The sequence below is a fragment of the Urocampus carinirostris genome, chromosome 5 (genome assembly GCF_059441175.1).
Source record: "Urocampus carinirostris isolate Australia breed hairy pipefish chromosome 5, RoL_Ucar_1.0, whole genome shotgun sequence".
Taxonomy (NCBI): domain Eukaryota; kingdom Metazoa; phylum Chordata; class Actinopteri; order Syngnathiformes; family Syngnathidae; genus Urocampus; species Urocampus carinirostris.
Genome location: NC_142353.1, coordinates 34,628,879 through 34,650,164, shown reverse-complemented (window position 1 = coordinate 34,650,164; position 21,286 = coordinate 34,628,879). Strand labels below are relative to the sequence as shown.

At 40.6% G+C, this 21,286-nt stretch overlaps 1 protein-coding gene and 1 pseudogene across 4 annotated transcripts; one reads left to right on the top strand and one right to left on the bottom strand.

Annotated features, from left to right (window-relative positions):
• The first annotated feature begins 2,705 nt into the window (after positions 1–2,705).
• slc75a1 (solute carrier family 75 member 1) lies at positions 2,706–21,235 on the top strand. 4 transcript variants are annotated; one of them, XM_088335170.1, is made up of 13 exons: positions 2,706–2,965; positions 5,340–5,504; positions 6,527–6,623; positions 8,799–8,902; positions 11,371–11,529; positions 14,232–14,414; positions 17,142–17,244; positions 18,925–19,036; positions 19,121–19,229; positions 19,320–19,410; positions 20,649–20,696; positions 20,780–20,869; positions 20,944–21,235. In XM_088335170.1, the coding sequence occupies exons 2-13, from the start codon at positions 5,376–5,378 to the stop codon at positions 21,027–21,029; spliced, it is 1,311 nt and encodes a 436-aa protein (XP_088191296.1). In that variant the 5' UTR covers positions 2,706–2,965; positions 5,340–5,375; the 3' UTR covers positions 21,030–21,235. The 4 variants fall into 4 exon arrangements, with proteins under 4 accessions (XP_088191296.1, XP_088191294.1, XP_088191297.1 ...); XM_088335168.1 differs by having other exon boundaries at positions 2,708–2,965; positions 5,340–5,500; XM_088335171.1 differs by lacking the exon at positions 2,706–2,965 and adding an exon at positions 5,024–5,273.
• Positions 15,260–15,369, bottom strand: LOC148366132 (5.8S ribosomal RNA; annotated as a pseudogene; the record flags this gene model as incomplete).
• Positions 21,236–21,286: the final 51 nt, after the last annotated feature.

The window sequence follows — 21,286 nt, the reverse complement described above, 5'->3', positions numbered from 1 at the left end:
GGGTTCCGACATCCTGGAAAAGTCTTAAATGAACTTGGATTCATTATTCCCAAAGTAAGGCCTTAATTGGCATTAAAATGTCTTCAATACATTTTCGGAAGTCCTAAAAATGTGAACACATTAATGCTATTCATATTTGTTTGAACTAAAATTATTTAATGACATTTATCAATTTTTTTATTTTATTTTTTTAATCAATTCACTGATTTACTTTTTTGGTAACATCGCATGACCACAATATGGGAACTATCAAAACGGTGATGTGGTTTCATTCGGGCCTTTCAGAGAGGACACCTTTCTTACGTCTACCCACAATACACATTCCATGTTCGGGCAGAGATGTTTCCCAGGTTTACTCTGGGAAAGTGTACATTTAATTATGAATGGCTGTCCGACGAGTGTTTGTTTCGCCATGGCTGTGCCAGGTAATGTGTGCAAGACATATTTGGATTGTTTTTTGTTTTCAATTGATTTTTTTCAACTTGGTCTTGAATTCTGTTTAAAAAGTCTTGAATTTGACTTGCCATAAGCTGTAGGTACCCTATTCTTTTCATCTCTCTTTCGCCTTCTCGATCTCTATCTCTCTATATCTATCTATCTCTCTCTGTTTCTATCTCTCTATCTCTTTCTCTCTTTATGTCTGTTTATCTCTGTCTATCTCTAAATCTATGTCTATCTCTCTCTCTTTCTCTCTTTTGCTCTATATCTCTATAACTTTATATATTGCTCTATATATCGCTCTATATCTCTTCCTCTATATATCCCCATCGCTCGCTTTATCGCTTTATATCTATATAACAACAATTTATTTTTCTATCGCTCTATATTGATTTATCTTTTTATCGCTCTGTATCGATTTCGCTATCTATCTCTCCATATTGATTTAGCTTTCTATCGCTCCATATCGATTTATCTTTCTATCGCTACATATAGGTTCATCCTTCCTTCTCTCTATATCGATTTATCTTTCTATTGCTCTATATCGATTCATTTTTCCTATCACTCTATATCGATTCATCTTTCTTTCGCTCCATATCGATTGATCTTTCTATCACTCGATATCGATTTAGCTTTCTCTCGCTCTATTTCGATATATCTATATATTGATTTATCGACTGACCCTTTTACATATCCCAGCTACAGCAATGGTTCCCAAACTTTTGCAGGCTGGCGCCTTGGCTCCCCAGTGTAATCCTAGTCCACTTGTAGATGCACCTTCTTTGTCTTACTTGTAATCCTTTTTACATAACGTGATAATTTTTAAGGTGCTGGTACAAATTACTTGTGTTTCCTCTGGATCTAGCGACTACGCGAAAGCAAATTCTGCAACGGTTGTTTTCTTCTGATCCATGTCCGCTTCCTCAAAACCAAAATAGGTCCAAACAAGTGATATACCGCCCTTCTTCGGTGCAAGCTTCATTTCCTTCTCGTTTGTTGACTCTGGGACTATGTTTAAGGAGTCTGCCATACCAGCTCAGTAGCCTAGATGGTAAGGCGCCCGCTTTGAGACTGGGAGGTTCGGGTTCGCGCCCCGGCCGAGTCATTCCTAAGACTTAAAAAGTGGTCGGCGGCGCCCTCTCTTGGCTGCGGCTGCATCGGGTCAGATGCAATCGACATTTCGTTCTGTGTACATTGTTACACAGAATGACAATACAAGGAAATTATTATTATTATTATTATTATTATGATACTCAATGAGCTCACACGGTAGGTGTGGCATTGTGTGGTGCTTGCAAACTTTGAATCGCGTTTATTGGCCTGTACCATTATTAAAACTTGCCTCTGATTGGTCGGTGCTTTTAAAACCTGAACAGTAACAATTGTGGTTGGCCAAAACTCCATCACTCACTACGAAACCTTGAAAAAACGCAGTGCTTTGCGGTTTCACAACCGCACTACGTTTAAACTTCTGACTTCGACTTCGGACTGCCGCCCCGTTCTTCCTCACCGCCCCACCAGATCTTTCCACCGCCCCCATGGGGGCAGTACCGCCCACTTTGGGAACCACTGATCTACAGCATATATCCACTAGTCCTGCATTAAATGTAGATGTAAATGGTCTGCATTTATATAGTGCTTTTCAAGTCAATGAAGACCTCCATAAGCACTTTACAATGTGCTTCACACTTACCCATTCACACACACACACACACACACACATACCGATAGCAGCGTCAGCCATGCAAGGCAACTACCTGCTTGTCAAGGGCATTAGGGATTAGAAGTTACTTTGTCATGAATGCACTTGATTTAACAGTCGGAATGTGAAATTAAAGAAACCATCAAAACCAGTTTTTATATCAAATTTTCCTCAAAATATCACACATTGAGGGTACACAGAGCTTCAAATGGGCAGTGTGTATTCATTAACCACTGGATGTCGATGTATCGTGTCATGCAACCCAGACCTAATATACGATTTGGCTTTAATTGTGAGCGTTTCATAACCAATTGGATAAGACTGATCTCAAATTATAAAGAAATATAACTGTGAGCATGAATATTCATCCATATATAGATAGGTCTCCATGATTAGAGAAATGCGGCTCGTGTTTCCAAATACTTTCCCACCCTTCCCCAAACTAAATTTTACAGTGTTTATATTTTTATGTTCATTTTTTGCAAAGTGACGGAAATCCCACGAGTTTTTGAACGCCCCATTTCGAATACGCTCAATGGCGACGTAAGGGGCGTGGTCTGATTGTAAACCGACACTGCTTCCTGGTGCGGGTTTTCTTTATTATAATGGACTGATGATTTTTGCGAGGTGACGGAAATTCCACGACTTTTGAACGCCTCATTTTCAATACGTTCATTGGGGACATATACGGGGCGTGGTCTGAACCGACACTGCTTCCTGGTGTAAGTTTTCCTCCTAATAATGGACTGATGAGGGGAGGACTCTTCAAAAGTTTTGTTCGTCTCTTTCTACCGAAAAGTTAACTCGTCAGTTAACGCGTTTAATGTAAGTATTCCGACCATTGCCGACTTTTCCCACTGTTTTGTTTTGGTGTGTTGTATTCGAGGCGAAAGATGCTGAATGACGTCGGTCAGATTCGAGAAAAAGGCAATGGAACTTGTGGGAAAGTAATTATTAAAGGAAAATAACATTTGAATATCATTCGTTTTTATTAATTAACTCACGTTAAGGTTTTAAAAGGGTTTAATGTGTCATTTCCTTGTACCGATAACTCAAAAATCTCAGTCTGAAATCTGTCTTGACAAATCTTCAACACTTGTTGATTATCCACATTTTATGTACACAGGCTAACTTGAAATTAGCAAAATTGTTCAGTAGATCACTTGACATATTTTTTCCCTAATTAAGTAGAACAATTTTTTTCACCTATGGCTCATGAAAAGAGCTATATTTGGCTCGCGAGCCATAAGTGACACATTTTACATCCATTATCTGCACCGCTTATCCTCAGTAGGGTCGCGGGGGTGCTGGAGCCCATCCCAGCTATCTTTGGGCATTAGGCAGGGGACACCAAGAACTGGTTGCCAGCCAGTCGCAGGGCACACAGAGAGAGACGACTCACTTGCTCATTCGCACCATGCTTCCCTATTATAAATATATGAAATAGAATAAATTCAAGCATAAATTTATAATTTTTTTTTCTGTTATCGGACTGATTACAATGTCATCATAATACAAATCAAACAAAAATAGATTTCAACAATAGAAATAAATGCTTAGTAATACCCCCCAAAAAAGCTCTGACTTTCTAGGACTCCTATAATAAATAAAATCAACGACATGAATAAAAAGTACAAAAATAATATAATGCAAAAATTCTACCATATAAATATTACGACAGGTATACCACAGAAATACTTCTTCAGAAGTATTGCGACAAAAAAAAAAAATACTACAGACAAACTACAATTTCTTTACTATGGAAATTGTACGAAAATATTATTACAGAAATACTGCAAAATACTATAAAAATAGAACTACAGTAATACAACAAAAATGAAAAGAAACACAACAAAAATTCTACACAAATCCCTCCCCCAAAAAATAGCGATCATATTTAAGCCTATCCTGTCCTTTGTTATGGTAAAGAGAGTTTTTAAAACGTGTAACGTTTCACACAATGCTTTATCAAGGGATCGGGTAAGTCAGGGCGAGAGGAAAAAGACAGTGATCTGGTGCTAGCTGGGCAGGAGGAGCGGGAAGTCCTCGCGAACAAAGCGTGGTCGTAGATCGGAACAAGTTGGGCAGCCGGGATGGGAGAACGGAGCGTGGTCTGAGATCGGAACAAGTCGGGCAGCCGGGACGGGAGACGGAGCGTGGTCTGAGATCGGAACAAGTCGGGCAGCCGGGACAGGAGACGGATCGTGGTCAGAGAACGGAACAAGTCAGGTAGTCGGGACGGGAGACGGTGCGGGTCAGAGATCAGAACAAGTCGGGCAGCCGAGACGGGAGACAGAGCGTGGTCGTAGATCGCAACAAGTCGGGCAGCCGGGACAGGAGACTGAGCGTGGTCGGAGAATGGAGCAAATCGGGTAGTCGGGACGGGAGAATTTTGGGTAGGGGATCAGAATAAGTCAGGCAGCCGGGATGGGAGAGGGAGCGTGGTCGGAGATCGGAACAAGTCGGGCAGCCAGGACAAGTGGGAAGCCAGTGATTGGGGATTGATACAGGAAACGGAATCGGGCAGCCGGGACAGGAGAACGGAGATTGGATCAAGGATCGAAACAGGAAACATAATCGGGCAGGATGTGGGTAGTCGGGACAGGAGAACAGAGCTTAGATCAGGGATCGATACAGGAAACAAATCGGGATCAAAGCGGAAGCCAGAATTAAAAGTGCTTGCCTTCAATGCACTGAGGTTCGCTGACGGACTGAGCAGAAGCGAACGAGAATGACGTGCTTAAATAGGAGGAGGACTAATTTAGGGAACCTGTGGCAGCTGGGGCTGAACGAGTGAGCGCAGGTGAAAGTTATTGACAAATCATGACAAGGATTGCATTTTTCAAGCGAGCATGTATTGTTACTTGTGACCTACACCTAGTGGCCATTTAACAATCACGTAACAGTAATAAAAGGAAATTGCCCAAAACATTATGTTGGGTTTTAGTTTATTTATTTAGAATTTTTTTTAATCATTTTTAGCAGAGAGGAAGGGGATTTTATGTACTACTTGTATTGGTATCCGGTATCGGTATCAATGACTTCTCAAGATTTGTATAATGGGCTAGTCCGGTTTTATTGAACATCTCTAGTTTAGAAACATTACTCATGTGAATTCAACATATAAGACAAGGTAACGTTTTGCCACAATGAAATTGTCATTTTTTCCAGCTAATTCTTCAGATTTTTTTTTTCAAAGCGTGAAGAATGTCAGACACAAGCAAAGGATCCAAGGATGTCTTGGCGTCCTCTTCGAGGGTCATCTACGCGGTCTTCGTCCTCTTGCTGCTGGACTTGCTCGGGTTCACTCTCATCCTACCTCTGCTCCCCTCCATCCTTGACCACTATGCACAAACTGGGGTGGGTACGTCGCACTTTCTTATCCAGAAAATATGTAAAAATGATAAAAAGGAATCCTGCTCTCATTTCAAAAAGCTAAATTGTTCTCTGATTCTTTTATTATAAAACAAATATGAGAATCAAGCAAAATACAGTAGTATTGTTCTGAAGTGGGAATCACAGGGTGATATTGCCTTATAGCTGGGGATAGAAACCTACGGTAATGCAATAGGAATTGGGAAAAAGGCATTGAAAGTCCTTAAAAACTACTTGAATCTGACCATTAATAAGGTGTACAAACCCTGTACTTAAGTGCAAAAGATAGATAACATTATGAATAAATATAAATATTAAGACTCCACTTGACCTGGTACAGTGGAGTCAGTAGGTGGATGCAAAGGGACAGAGAGGAAGGTAGATTAAAATAAAAGCCTACAGGATTTAAAACTTGCAAGTTTTGTTACGCCCTTAGAAAACTTTGATACTTTAATCGCATCCTTATTCCTAATTATTGTCCCGATCGTGGAGTGGTTACATCATATTTCTTTGCGGGGGTAACAATGATTTATATTTCTCGATAATTGCAAAGTTCATTTTCAGGGTTATCGTGTTTTTGCTTTTCCCTTTAGCATCACCTCATGGCAAGGAATAACGAAATAATACAGTACAATAAATACAGTGTTGTATCGCCGACAAAGTCTTTCTGAAGCACATGAGATTTTGAACTGAACGGAGAGCGAGAAAGGCATTGTGGGAGGTACCGTAATTCAGCCAATAGAATATCGGCATTTTCATGATGCCATAAAGTAATTATAAAGGCATTATAGAGACGTAACATGTAAATACACTTGAACGTCGGAAAGTTAGAATTTTGTAGGTTTTTGGGTAGATTGAAATAATTTGTTGTGTATCTCATATAGTAAGAAGAATTGTTTTGCTTGCACCAAGGAAACATCGATTCTTCGAACATGAAATCGGGCTTTGTGGCTCAATCTGTTCCATTTTAATTTAACTTTTACACATTTTGTGTGTTTATGCGTGTGACAGGATGCAGCGTATCAGTCACTCCAGAGTGCCGTGGACGTCTTCAGAGAAACGCTCGGGATTCCTTTGGAAAAGAAGTACAACAGTGTCCTGTTCGGAGGTACAGGACAGTTCCTAGCGGAAGTATTTAAAGCTTTAAAGAAATTAAAATACTTTTGAAAAAATCAACAACATGCGAGACACAATAGTGAAGTGGAACCAAATTATTTCAACATTTTACGTTATACATACAACGAATAAACGGAAAAGTAAGTGTTGCAAAATTATTGTCCCCCTGCATTCTCAGCTCAGCCAAATGACTCCAGAAGTTCTCTGATATCTGATCCAATGTCGACCTAAATGACAAACAATGACAAATGGAGTGCATTCAGACTCCGTTTTAAAGAACCTGCTCTTCAATGGGCTCAGAGGTCTGTGAAAGCGGACACTAAAAAACAGACAGATAGCATTATGAAGAGTAGAGAACACTCCCGGCAGGATAACGTTATGGGAACGTTCAAAGCAGGAATGGGATACAAGAAGATTTTGCAACATTTATATATCTACGGGACTACTGTGAGGGCAATAATGTAAAAATGGAGAGAGCATAAAACCACTGAAAACCAACCAAGAGCTGGCTGTCCCTCTTAACTTTTGGAAAAAACAAGAAGAAAACTAATCAGAGAAGCAACCAAGAGACCCATGATCGCATTGGATGACCTGCACAGCTGGATGGGATAATTTGTGCATAAGACAACTTTTAGTCGGCCTCTGCATAAATCTGCTTTTTATGGAAGAGTGGCAAGAAGAAAGCCCTTTCTGAAAAAATACCATAAGAAGACCTGTTTTGCAATTGCCAGAAGCAACAAGCAAATATTTCTGTTTCAGTATAGAGACATACTCAAAAAGTTTTGTGGCTCTGGTCATAGAAAAGGAGGTTGTACTACATATTAACTCAAACCCCCCTTTTTTCATTTTTTTTCTTTTTTAGCACAATATGAAATGTTCAATCAATTTGGTTTCTTCTCACAATTTCATCTCATATGTTGTTGATTCTTAGAACATATTCTGAGGGTTTTTTTAAGCTATAAGTTTGAAGCCAGAAATATCCCAATTATGGGGAGGTGCATTACTTTTGCAAGTCACTGTTTTTGAGTTTGTGTTTTGTTTACTAGTTGAAATTCAGTTTTGTCGTCTAATTGTCTCAGCACTGAATGTTTTTTTTTCTATTTTAAAACTGACACTTGAACTGGCCCCGCCTCTAAAAGGTATTTGTATAGACACCACACTGATTTCTGATGAATATTTCATGCTCATAACTTGAAGTCCAAATAGCTTCTAGAGGTGTTGAACAAAACAAAAACAATACTATTTAATCTAGTCTCAAAAACACAACAAAATACATTCCAAGAACATACTTAAAATAAAAGTCATTCATTTTTTGGTAGCCAAATTGGACAGGTGAGTACATATTTATCTATTTATCAAGATATTTATGTATTTATTTTTAATGGAGCCGTTTTATGACAGTAAAATTGATACAGAGGAGGGGATTCCCAGCCCTCTCGCTCAACCCAACTGATGTGTTGGGAGTTATTATGTGACCAAACCCTCAATTCCAACCCCTAATGCCGATGAGTACCAATGTTGTAAGTCTTAGGTATGACTCGGTCGAGGCTTGAACCAGCAACCTCCCAGTCTCGGAGCGGGCGCCCTACCCCCAAGGCCACCGAGCTGGTATTCTATTATATTGTCACTCTTTTTAAAACTAGTTACAACGATAAACTCTAGTATCTACAAGACGACTACTGCGCTTCACTCGTTATCTTCCTCATTTTCACTGCGACCACCTTTGATTTTCTTTCCCTCACGCTGTGAGGGAATTTAAGTTTCATAAGACAACACAACATAAACAAATAGTTAATTCTCTCACATGATGGTTTCCAGCTCTTGGTTAATGCCGAGGGGGCGTGGCTAGGGTGAAACCGGGGCGCTCCTGAGCTGACTCGGTGAAAAGCGGCTTATGTCCCTCATTCTCCTACCTTACCCTATGCTTTGTGGAGAATTCGGACTTTATTACCCTCGATTTGAACGCACTTTGATAAAGTAAGGGGTAAGATTAAGGGGAAGGGGAAGTAATGGGATTAAGGCAGCCAACAAGTTTCACAAATGAGGTAAGAATGAGGTTGATGTAAACATATCTTCTCAGAGAAGATGGCTATACTAGTTGAAAACATTGAATAAATCTCTACAATGTAGTTTGAAAATAAAAAGTTTTCCTTTTTGTGTTTTTCAGGTCTGATCGGCTCAGTTTTTTCCCTGCTGCAATTTTTGGCGTCTCCCGTCACTGGAGCTCTCTCGGATCATTACGGCAGGCGACCATTACTTCTCCTTACCACCGTAAGTACGTGGAACAGGTTGTTAGTGTTTATTTTACAGCATTTGCTTGGATAAAAACGACAAAATTACTCATTCAGTGACAGTAAGAGTTTTAGACGTCACTATACTATTTCTTTTACGAGGCAGGCTGCTTGCGAATGCATTAATTAGAGAGAGGTGTTTATTTTTTTCAGCACTTAAGAACCAGTTCATCAATTGTCACATAGTTTTGCACGCTTCATCAAACAGGACACGCATGAATTGTTTAAGTAGACAATGGAACTAGTATTTACATTATGTGAGATTTGTTTGGGGTTGATATGCAAAATAATTGCTTAGATTTTGACAAACAAAACACAAAAATAATAGAAAAAGCATTTTAGTTGGTTGATATTTCTGCTGGTTAACCTATGAAATCCTTTATTGTATATTTGGTTAAGAAATAATTAGCTGAATTAACTATTTGGTGCTTTTGACCTTTTCAAAATACAAATTCTCAGTTATTTGATAACAACGTAATAGTAATTGGGGTTTGCATTAATGCATGATGATTAAACCCTGTTTTATGAATGATATTCCTGAATATTTATTCAGATTTATCATGAAAATGTTTGAAAAGGATACCTATATTTCTTACTTTTAAACAATTTGAGAAGTGGGATCTGTATGAATTCACAAAAAAACTTTGACACGCCGAGACCTCTTCTTTAATCCTTAATGGGATCATAAAAGACCAATTTATTTTCTAATTAGGCACAGAACGTGTAGCGTTCCTCCCCACATTCATGCAGATATGGCTTAAAATATTCCAAGTGCTGGGGGACTCGAAATTTAGTCTCAAAGTTGACCGATCGACCTCATATCCCTTGGAGCTGTGACGTCATCGGATGAAAACGAAGACCAATGGCAGGGTCCCGTTAAAAAATAGACAACGTTTTTAGTGAATGGCGATTTCACGGCTCTGATTTCTGCTTGGAGTAATAGGAACATAGCTTACCGTGTTAGAATAGAATAGAATATGCCTTTATTGTCATTGTTACAACATGGGATATGCTGTGACAACGAAATTGGACTTACTGAGTTTTTGTCCAAGTTGCGTGGTTCAGTCAGCAAAAGCCACGTGAGGTAAGTTTACCTGCTGTTGTGTAGAGCGTGCGTTCCTTTTTTGCCTTCGCCTCTTTTTAGGTAGGCAATTGTGGCTTTTCCTTTGTGTTTTTCGCCACGTGTCTTGCAATTAACATAATTCCAGAAGGTTTCCAGTTTTGTTTGGTCCAGGTTAGCCCCGATAGCAGTTGGCTAGCCTGCTGTGACCATTGTCTTTTTCTTGGCTTGGTTCGTGTTTGTTGCCATGGCCGTTTTCCGTTGTAGGTTCCCGTTTTCGGTCAGCCAGCCTCTCGTTTTTCCGCGGATCGGTCCTGGTTAGCCCTCCTTAGCATGCAGCTAGCCTGCCCCGATCGTTTGGCTATGTTACGGCTGGGGGGTGGGGGTTGTTGGAGAGTGATTTAATGCTTCTCATTACAGTTTTTTGTTAGTGTAGCAAGAAAATGGTAAAAGTAAAAAAGGCCTGTTTCAAATGCAGTCCATATGCCAACCTCAACTCCAAAATGATGAAAAACAAGAGTTAATAGGAGCGCATATTTTGAATGAGCTGACTGAGGCTGCGATCATGACTTTAAGCCAGGAGATGGCGGCAGAGGGTAACAAAGTTGCAATTTCCGGACAGCACATTTAAATATTTAAAAGTCCCGACTACAAGTCTGGTCTGTGAACGCATCACACAGCATGACTGGTCGCTCTGCCTCAGAGTGGTGTGGTTCATGTCAAAAGAGCTTTTTACTTCCACACGAGATATCTAGTAATAAAATATTACACAGTGTCCCTTTAAGTTATAGGTCTCAACCTGCGGCCTGGTAGCCAATTGCGGTACACACGATGATTATTTAAGGCCCCCACCTTCATATGAAAGTTTAAGTGCAGACCACTTAAATTTGTGATTGATAGATTGCAGTACCTAATTTGGCCATCAGAGGGCATTAGAGACCCCACTAAAATAATAATAATAATAAAGCAGATGTTTATCAATTTTGTTGGTATTTTTCGGAGTGTCTTGACACAAACTTAGCTAAAGACCCTCGCAGAGGCCTAGAGTACAATTGTGTAAATTTTCCCGAAAATCGGTTCAGCCGTTTTGTAGACTATAACTCACTCACTCACACACATAAATCTATATTTCTGAAGTAGTTTTGATAGATTAAATTTAGATATATAGAAATTATTATTAATTTTATATTTGTACATGTTATTTTGTGTATGAAATGTTCAAAAAGATGTGAACCACCATTGGAATCTTTTACCACAATATTTCTTGTGGAAAACCCGATTTGGCCCAAACTCACGCAGACCTTAGCTCTGACGGGCCCCGAGTAAATCGAGTTTGCGACCCCTACTTTAAATGAAAATACTGACGTGTCATTTGCTTTTGTGTGCAGGTGGGGATTATGTCTTCCTACCTTTTGTGGGCTTTATCCCGAAGCTTCAGCATGTTCCTCTTATTTCGAGTGGTTGGGGGAGTGTGTAAGGGTAACGTCAGCCTCTGCACCGCCGTCATCGCCGACCTGCCCGATCCCAAAGCCCGCAACCGTGGAATGGTAAACATATCGTTAACCTCTTGTGAAAATGGCACTATATATCACATTTTTGCTACTTCGCCAAAATTCATGGTGCATTTTATTTTGGATTCTGATTGGGTAAACAGTTACCCCAATCCTATTTTGCCTTTGTGCGGCTGCACGTGAATATTGTTGGGGTCTGGGTTGATGAACCAACACTATGTATGCGTAACTCTTTTTCAACCTCAAGTTTCTCTAAAAGCCATCATGTATTACAAAATCCTCTGGACCGACAGAAGCACCATAGGCTGGGGAAGAATCACAGTAAGATGCTTTCTATTGCCAACAAATTTGGACTCCTCCACCCGCTTAACCTGCTCTGGAGCCACATGTGGTGGTTTGGCGCTCCCTCGTGGTCCCCTGGCACTTTTTCAAGATTTTTTTTATAATGGATGGTTTCTCTAAAATGGAAACAGGACACGTTCTTAATGTTTTCCATTGAATATAGATAAGGGGCGGCAGTAGCTCAGGAGGTAGAGTGCTCGTCTTGGGATGAAGGGATCCCAGTTCGAATCCAGGCTCGTCAGTGTTACATGTCGAAGTGTCCTTGGGTAAGACACTGAACCCCTAATACCCCCAATAAGCAGGTTAGCGCCTTACATGGCTGCAAGGCCGCTATTGGGAAATGTGGAGAACATTGTAAAGCGCTTTGGGAAGTCGTTGACTTGAAAAGCGCTATATAAATCCAGATCATTTCATTTCATTTCATTTTGGATTCTGATTGGGTAAATAGTGACCCCAGCCCTATTTTGCCTTTGTGCCGCTGCATGTGAATAATGTTGGGGTCTGGGTTGACTAACCAACACTATGTGTGCGTAACTCTTTTTCAACTTAAAGTTTCTCTAAAAACCATCACGTATTGCAAAAAGGTCTGGATCGACAGAAACACCATAGGTTGGGGAAAAAAGCACAGTAAGATGCTTTCTATCGCCAACAAAGTTGGACTCCTCCACCCGCTTAACCTGCTCTGGAGCCACATGTGGTTGTTTGGCGCTCCCTCGTTGTCTCCTGGCACTTTTTCAAGATTTTTTTATAATGGATGGTTTCTCTAAAATGGAAACAGGACACGTTCTTAATGTTTTCCATTGAATATAGATAAATTGTATACAGTATGTGTTTTCTTTGTTAAAAGGCTTACATAAGGCTTTAACATTTTTGCTGCTCCAGACATGATTTTTGTTTGTTTGTTTGTTTGTTTTTATCCAATATGGCTCGGGTTGCTGACCAGAAAATAAATGCAGTTGACCGTAATGTCTACATGATCGCGACAAAGTATAATGTGAAGTAAAGTGGACTGTGTCCTTAATCAATAAAGCAGTGTTCTCGTTTGCCCGCGTCCCTGCGTCCTAGACGCATCATTTTTGCTGGGGACGCATAGTCTCAAATCAACGTGCATCCCCGGGATGCAACTTTTTTGACACAAAATTGTCATTATTACCCGATTACATATTTTTTAAACAAAGATTTACCGCACTGCAAACTTTTCGTCAGGCAGATCCGGCAGATGTTGTTTTGGTCTCACGGTTCGAGTTTTCGTCTGCACGCCGATCTCGAGTTGTGTGGTGAAAAGTCCGTCTCTTTTTAGAGAACCGGCTTTTTCGGCTCAACTCATTAAAGAGAGTCGGCTCTCAAACGGCTCACTTGCTTTGATGCATTATATTACGAATTATGATGTTGTATAAAGAAGTTAAGAAAAAAAGGAAGTATAAAAGGAGAAAATGAAAAAAAGACAGGTTTGTGGTCATCCCTTTAATTGGTATATTACCAACAATAATTTGCTGCAGAAAATGAATTAATAATTTGATGATTAAAACTGAATGAATATATAGATTTGTATTATATATTTGTCACCGATTTACAATTTCAACCTCGATAACACTAAATTTTGGGGACCCATAGATCTCTGTTGGGACCCATAGATTTTTGAGCATACGAGTCCCCGGGACTCATCACTTTTCAGAGGTCAAATGAACACTGATAGAGTTGTGCAATATTGCGGCAAGATTATTTTTAAGAAAACAATTGAATTGTACAGAAGTTGCTTGTAAAAAACATTTAAAGTACTTTGATTTGTCAAACAAATACTTGAGCCTGTAAATTGGGTTTATTCTTTTGTAATGTAATAGATAATTAAATAAAGGTTTCTACTCTGGGGGATTTGACTATCGAGGGACTTTTTTGGAAAGCAACCCCGGCCAAAAACGCGGGATTATTGCACAGACGATATTTGTTTTTTGAGAAAAAGGATAAAACCTATTATGTTTTGGAAAAAAATGGTTGCACTTAATTTGTTTTATTTTTAGAAATCAGGAATTAATTAGTATTGTTACCACAAAAGGAGTCTGTCGAAACAATCGCTATTTATCGAATAATTAATTGAAATTTTGATTTCTCATGCCATAGTGGCCTTATTATCATCGCTTTGCAGGAAAGATTATCGAAAAAATACTGGATTTCAGTGCAGCCATTATCGCATACTAGGTATGTCATTAGTTTTGGCCTTTATCGCAAAGTTGAATTATGGAATATCTGAGACTGTCTTCCTGCCTCCCATGCATAAAACGAAAGATAGAGAAAAAAAAAATCAGTAGTGCCATTTACGCATGAGGTTAACAAATATGTGCCTTTAATAAGTGCATTTCCAACAAGGTGAACTGGGTTTTATGTGTCTTGTTCCCCAGGCAATGATTGGTGTGGCTTTTTCTGTGGGCTTCACCGTGGGACCTCTGATGGGGGCCTACTTGGCCTTGACTTCAGGGGACATCTTCTTCCAAACACCGGCGTTGCTGGCGCTAGCTTTCAGCACTGCCGACCTGGTTTTTATTTGGCTCATGCTGCCTGAAACTCTTTCCAAGAATGCTAAGGTGAGAAAAAGGTGTTGATGAACTCTATCTATCTACCTTGGTCATACCCCTCGAGAGGGGTGACTGACAGCCAGACAAACGCATACACAAAAACTAAGAAAACAAAAAGGAAAAAGTAGCAAAAAACACAAACAATTTGACCATTGCCAACCCAAACACCCAAACAAGTCAAGCACCTCGGCACCCAAGTTGGCCATGCTTTCGTCCCTCTAGATGAAACGGGACACAAGAAAGCGGCCATGTCACTCGGGTCAGGGTGACACAACACACTCTTCTGTTCAACAGCAGGGCCAAACAGCTTTCGCTGGTTTACCCCTGCTGCATCATACGGGTGCCCTGCCCATTCCTTAGAGCGCATCCAAACCTCTCCACTCATTCCTATTACCAACAAGAGCTCTAGCTTCCACTATATTTAGACCTTTTTCCTGCAGTGCACTCATAACACCATCCATCCACGTCAAACGCGGCCTTCTTCTTGGTCTCCTTCCATTTACTTCTGCTCTGTTGATCCTCTTCAACATTCGCTCCTCATCCTTCCTCTCCAAACCAACCGAGTACAGTAAGACCTCGGTTATCGCGGTTAATGGGGACCAAAACCACCCGCGATAAGTGAAAATCCGCGAAGTAGCGGCGCACCTCCCCCCCCCATTTTTTTTTTTTTAAATTATTATTTTTTAGACCCAGTTAATGGGGACCAAAACCACCCGCTAAAAGTGAAAATCTGCGAAGTAGCGACGACCCTTCAAAATAAATAAATCTCATCTCATTATCTTCACCGCTTATCCTTATTAGGGTCGCTGGGGGGGGCTGGAGCCCATCCCAGCCAACTCCGGGCAGTGGGCAGGAGACACCCTGAACTGGTTGCCAGCCAATCGCAGATGCAAATCACATTAGTTCTCGCAGCTAGCTGCGTTCTTCATCGACGCACGAGCCGAGTGATCCACCGCTAAGAGTCGTACAGCTGGGCGATTTTCCGTCCGCCCGGGACGATCGGAGACAAATTCACGACAGGGTTGTTACTCATGCCGCACCGCATGTGCCGTTCGGACGCTCCCGCGGCGCGGGTAGTTCCGGGCGCGATACGCACGACACCGCGACAAGCCGAGCGGGTCGGGCGCTCGGCGCGGAGGCCGGCCTCTCCCGCCCGGGCCGCGATGGCTCTACATGGCGCTACACGGCCCTCGACGGCGGCCGCTGGGGGGACCTGTGGGGTTAGGGGGGGGCGGTGAAGCAGAAGCCGCACCGAAACCGCGCGCCGGGAAACGAGAACGGCGCGCCGTGCTAGGGTCGTCGGCCGTGGGGGATTCCCGCAAAAAGTGAAAATCTGCAAAGTAGCGATGCACCTTCAAAAAAAACAAAAAACAAAATATTTTTCTTTTTTTTTAACCATTACAGACCGCGAAGCTCTGAAGCCGCGAACGTCGAACCGCGAAGTAGTGAGGTCCCACTGTACTCTCATATCCACACGCTTGCTCAGTTCTGCTGATATACTCAGCCTGATTAATTAATAGCCCCTTTTGGATCAGATTATTTTGCCGACCTGTTTATGGCCATACCACCTTGAGAACGGCCGAAGTTGTGAGGTTAAGCAGGGTTGGGCCTGTTTAGTACTTAGATGGTAGATGGCCCGGGAATACCAGGTCCGGTAAATAGGTCTTTTAGCGCACACTCTGCTGCAATAGCACTGACTGTACCCCTGGTACAATTGGTGAAGAATGAATTTTCCTTAGGGGACCAAAAAAATTATCATTCTATTATTTTGATTCCCTGTTTTTGTATTCTTAGCCTGTCTCAATTATTTTTCATTCTGTTTAGGAGACGCTTCCTTAATTTGTACAAACAAGTGTGACATTTATTTAAACTCGAATGAAAATATCAGTGGGCAGAGTACAGAATCTTGTGAAACACCATCTGCAGCTCTTTTCTCTGATCTTTTCCTACAGTGGACACAAAAAAAACTTTGTGGAACACCATCTGCATCCTTCGGGTTTTTTTTCCGACTAACGAATGGCAAGTCGGCTTCACCTTTAACCTACTGTTTATGTAATCGTAACCTGTTTAAATTATTTTTCCTTCCCTTCAAGAGACGCTTCTTTAATCCTTAAGAACAAGTGTGACATTTATGTAAACTGTAACGAAAATATCAGTGGGCAGAGTAAAGAACCAAGTGGAACACCCTCTGCATCTCATTCTTTGTTTTTTTTTTTCTAACTAGCAAATTGAAAATCGGCTTCACTTTTGACTTCCTATTAGTGTAATCCTAACCTGTCTCAATTCTTTTTCCTTCCGTTTAGAAGTCGCTTCCTTAATTCATACAGTGGGACATTAACGCAACTTGTATTGGAACATCATTTGTATCTCTTTTTCTTTTTTTTTTTCAACTCGAGAATGGCAGGTCGGCTTCATTTTTACTTCCTGTATGTGTAATCATAAACTGTGTCAATGATTTATCCTTCTTTCTAGGACACTTCCTTAATTTATACAGTGTTACATTTCTGCGAAGTGTAACAGAAATATCAGTGGGCTGAGTAAAGAACCTTGCGGAACAACATCTGCATCTAATTTTTTCTTAATTTTAACCGATTTCCTTTCCTACTGATGATGCCTTAGTAATTTCCCCTTTAATCTGAACAGCATTTGCAGTTGTGGAGTTGTAATTACTGTTTAAAAAATGTACATTACAAAGACTACATTCCAAGCATTGTTTGTCTTCTAAATCCATTCCAGGGTTCTCATTCCGGGTTTGGTGACTTCCAAGACTTGCTCAGCCCATTGCCCTTGTTTAACTTTTCTGCTGTCTCTAAAACTAAGGATCCACCATCAGAATTAAGTGAGTATTGTGCAATACTAGCCAAATTTGATATAAAATGTATTTTTTTTCATTCCATCTATAAAAACAATTTTGGACTGCCTGCCTATCCAGAGAAATGTTTGTTTGCGTGTGATTTATGTGCAGATTATTTGTATTTTATAAAAATACACTGTAAAAACATCTGGGTCAAATATAAATTATTAATATTGGTTGCCCATTTAATTCAACTTTCCGGGATTTTTGGGGGCTCTTTTGGACAATCTGTTAAAAATGAATAAAACAAAAAGGCAGGATTTTTGTGGAGTTCTCTTGTGCAAATTGGCCAATTTAATGACTTTGGGCAAACGAAACCGTTTCGGGGGTACTCATTCAGTAAAATAACCCCGTTTTTTGGCCTCCTCAAAATAGGTCACAACTGCTGTTGTTGGTTTCTACACAGCTGATTATTTGTGTGATAATTTTGACCAAAAGTGATGAAAATGAATAAATGAAACCAAAAGCCACAATCTTGCATAGTTCTTCTGTGCATAATGGTAATTTTTTGGGCTTTGAAAAAAAGAGACATACTTTTTTTAACTGTTTTATGTTTTGGGGTCCTCCTAAAACTAAGATAAAACTTAAAAAAAAAAATTTTGGATTGATTTCAGATAAACTGATGACAATAAATGAATAAGAGAATAAAACTAAAATGCACATTTTTTGCTGAGTTTTTCTGTGCAAAATGGTCAATTTTTTGGTTTTGAAAAAATACTAAATTCTTTAGCTGTATTAAATAAAATGAGCCATTTTTGACGCCTCCTCAAGATAAAATGAAACCGTTATTGTTGTTCTTTTCACCAAATTCTTTTGTAGTGATTTTAGCCAAATTGATGGAAATAAATAAATAAACACATTCAAGTCTTACAATTTTTGCTGAGATTTGTCTTTGTGAAATTGATTTCTTTGATTTAAGAAAAAATCTTTTTTATTTCGGCTGTTGATTTTAGACAAATTGATGAAAACAAATAAGTAAATAAATGCAAGCAAAATCCACAGTTTTTCTGTGCAAAATGGCCAATTCCTTCAGCTTTGAGAAGAAAAAGATGTTTAAAAAAGATTAAAGTAAAGTAACTCAGCTTTGGAGAATTCTCAAAACAAGATAACTCCTTATTTTTATCATTTTCAATAAAACAAGCCATTTTTAGGCAATTGGGGGCAATATGGTTGTTGGTCAAAACCAGGGAGTTAAGTCAAATGAACAGATCCAATCCACAAGTCTCCGGCATTGTGTTATTTTTGTCTTGTTTTCGGTACAGCTGAGGGCTGCTTAAAATTTCAAAAACAATTTGTAATATGGGGCAGCACGGCGGCGCAGTGGTTAGCACGTGTGCGGCACAGTTCTGAGGTCATGAGATCGAACCTCCTGTGTGGAGTTTGCATGTTCTCCCCGTGCTTGCGTAGGTTTCCTCCGGGCACTCTGGTTACCTCCCACATTCCAAAAACATGCATGTCAGGTTAATTGGCCGGTCTAAATTGTCCCTAGGTGCAAATGAGCGAGTGTGATGTCTGTCTCTGTGTGCCATGCCACTGGCTGGTAACCAGTTCACTGCCCAAAGATAGCTGGGATGGGCTCCAGCACCCCCGTGACCCTACGAAGGATAAGCGGTGCAGATAATGGATGGATTTGTAATACGGCTTCACGGAATATTTTCCCACCAGGAATGCAAAAGCTGAAAACGTTAGGCCGGGTTTATTTCTGCTACCTATTCCTGTTTTCCGGTCTGGAGTTCACACTCAGCTTCCTCACGCACCAACGCTTCCACTTCACGAGGTACGCTCACTGTTGCACAACTGGTTCAAGAGAGGTTGAAAGCACCTTTTTTTTTATACTCACGGTCGTTTTAAACTTCAACAGCATGCAGCAAGGAAAGATGTTTTTCTTCGTTGGTGTCGTCATGGCAACCGTCCAGGGCGGGTACGCACGCAGAATCAAACCTGGACACCACGTCAAAGCTGTCCGAATGGTGAACAGAGATTTCATGTCCCTAACATTCGTTATTTGATCAAGTAAACAAGCACTAAAGTTCCTTTTTTTCCTCTTGTCTTATTTTTAGGCCATTGCTACACTGATCCCAGCGTTTATTCTCATTGGACTGTCCTGGAACGTCACTATGCTTTACCTTGGCTTGGCTCTCTATTCCTTTGGTGAGCATAATACACAATTTTGGTGTCTGATGAGTTTGCAGTAAACACTCAAAAGAAAGAGAGAAAAAAAATCATAGGATTTTGCACCTGCAAGGAGAGGACCCAAACCTCAGATAAGAAATTCCAACCTGTTCTCAGAAGCCTCCACTGAGCCTTTTCTTTTTATTAAATGTCCTAGTTTAAAAAGCAGCATTGGCCCTAAAGGATGTGGGTGTCAAAGACTAGCAACATGATTGGCCGATAGTCCCAATGGTGCAAACAGTGCATAATAGTCAAAACAATGAACAGGCCCTGCAACTGGCTGGCAACCAGTTCAGGGTGTCCCCTGCCCACTGCCCGACAATAGCTGGGATGGGCTCCAGCACCCCCGCGACCCTAGAATAGAATAGAATAGAATATACCTTTATTGTCATTGTTACAAAATGGGTAAACATATTGTGACAACGAAATTGGGCATGACACTCCAGTATCACACATTCACAGTGAGGTAAAAAACCCAAGAAGATAAAGGAGCAGAGAAGATAAGGTTATAAAACAAGGAGGATAAGGTTATAGTTATAATTTACACAAAATTAACCCAAGAAATGTCGGCATATAGGATGTTACATACAGTTTGGTATCGTAGGGTTTGTGCAATATGCATTTGGTGCAAAAATAGTCATCATAGTGCAAAAAAAGATAGTCAACATTGTGCAAGGTGAGCAGTAAACATAGTGCAGTCAACATGGGTGTGCACATCTCCGACGACCTCTCCTGGTCTGCAAACACCAGAGCGGTGGTAGGGAAGGCCCAGCAGCGACTGCATTTTCTGAGAGTGCTCAGGAAAAAACAGCTAAAACAGCAGCTGCAGGTGTCCTTTTACAAAGCCACAGTGGAGAGCATTCTGACGTACTGCATTACGGTGTTGTATGCTGGATGCACAGCAGCAGACAGGAAAACGCTCCAGAGGGTCATCAAAACAGCCCAGAAAATAGTCGGTTGCTCTCTGCCCAGTCTGGAGGACATTGCCTGCTCTCGCTACCTCAGCAGAGCAGAAAACATTAGGATAAGCGGTTTAGATAACGGATGGATGGATGAACAACAGTGAGGTATAATATTCAAAATCACAAACTTGAATTCCCAATGTTAAAAATGGAATAAACCTATCAGGCCCCAAATTTTCATTTAGGTGCATCCCTTATAACCAACGAATTGCAAGAAATTAGAGGACATTTTTGGGTGTTTTTTTCTTATCTTAGCTGCAGCAGTCGTGGTGCCGTGCCTCTCAACACTCGTTTCTGAACATGGTGAGTCTTTCGTTGTTACTTTTTCTTTATGCTAGTTTAGGAAAAAAAACCTTCATGATGGTTACAATTTGTCCTCCTTCCAGGCTCAGCCAGTCAGAAAGGAACAGTAATGGGCATTCTGCGCAGTCTGGGTGCTTTGGCCAGAGCTCTGGGGCCAGTAGTATCATCCTCTGGTAACTAGAGGCTGAAATCTAATTTGTGTGTGTCATTTATGTGTTTTGTAATCTTATTTTCTCCTTTTTTTTAGTGTACTGGTTGGCTGGGTCTCAGATCTGCTTCCTAGTCACTTCAGCGTCATTCGTGATACCTCTGATACTGCTAAGAAGAGCCTGAGCTCACGACAATGTGGATGTCCGTGTGTTTACATGTGATTGTTTGTGATGGTGTCTCAGAGGACGCTAAAAAGAGACCTACAAGGAAGAGAGTTTGTGCGTACGTATGTGTTGAAATGTTTTATACTGTCACCGAAGAACAAACACACTTAAAGTGTCTTTAAAGAATGTATTTTATTATTATTAAAAGAAATGTGGCCTTGTTTAGACTTTGTGCTGTCTCTATCCACCTATAGAATTAAGAGTTCACAGTTTACG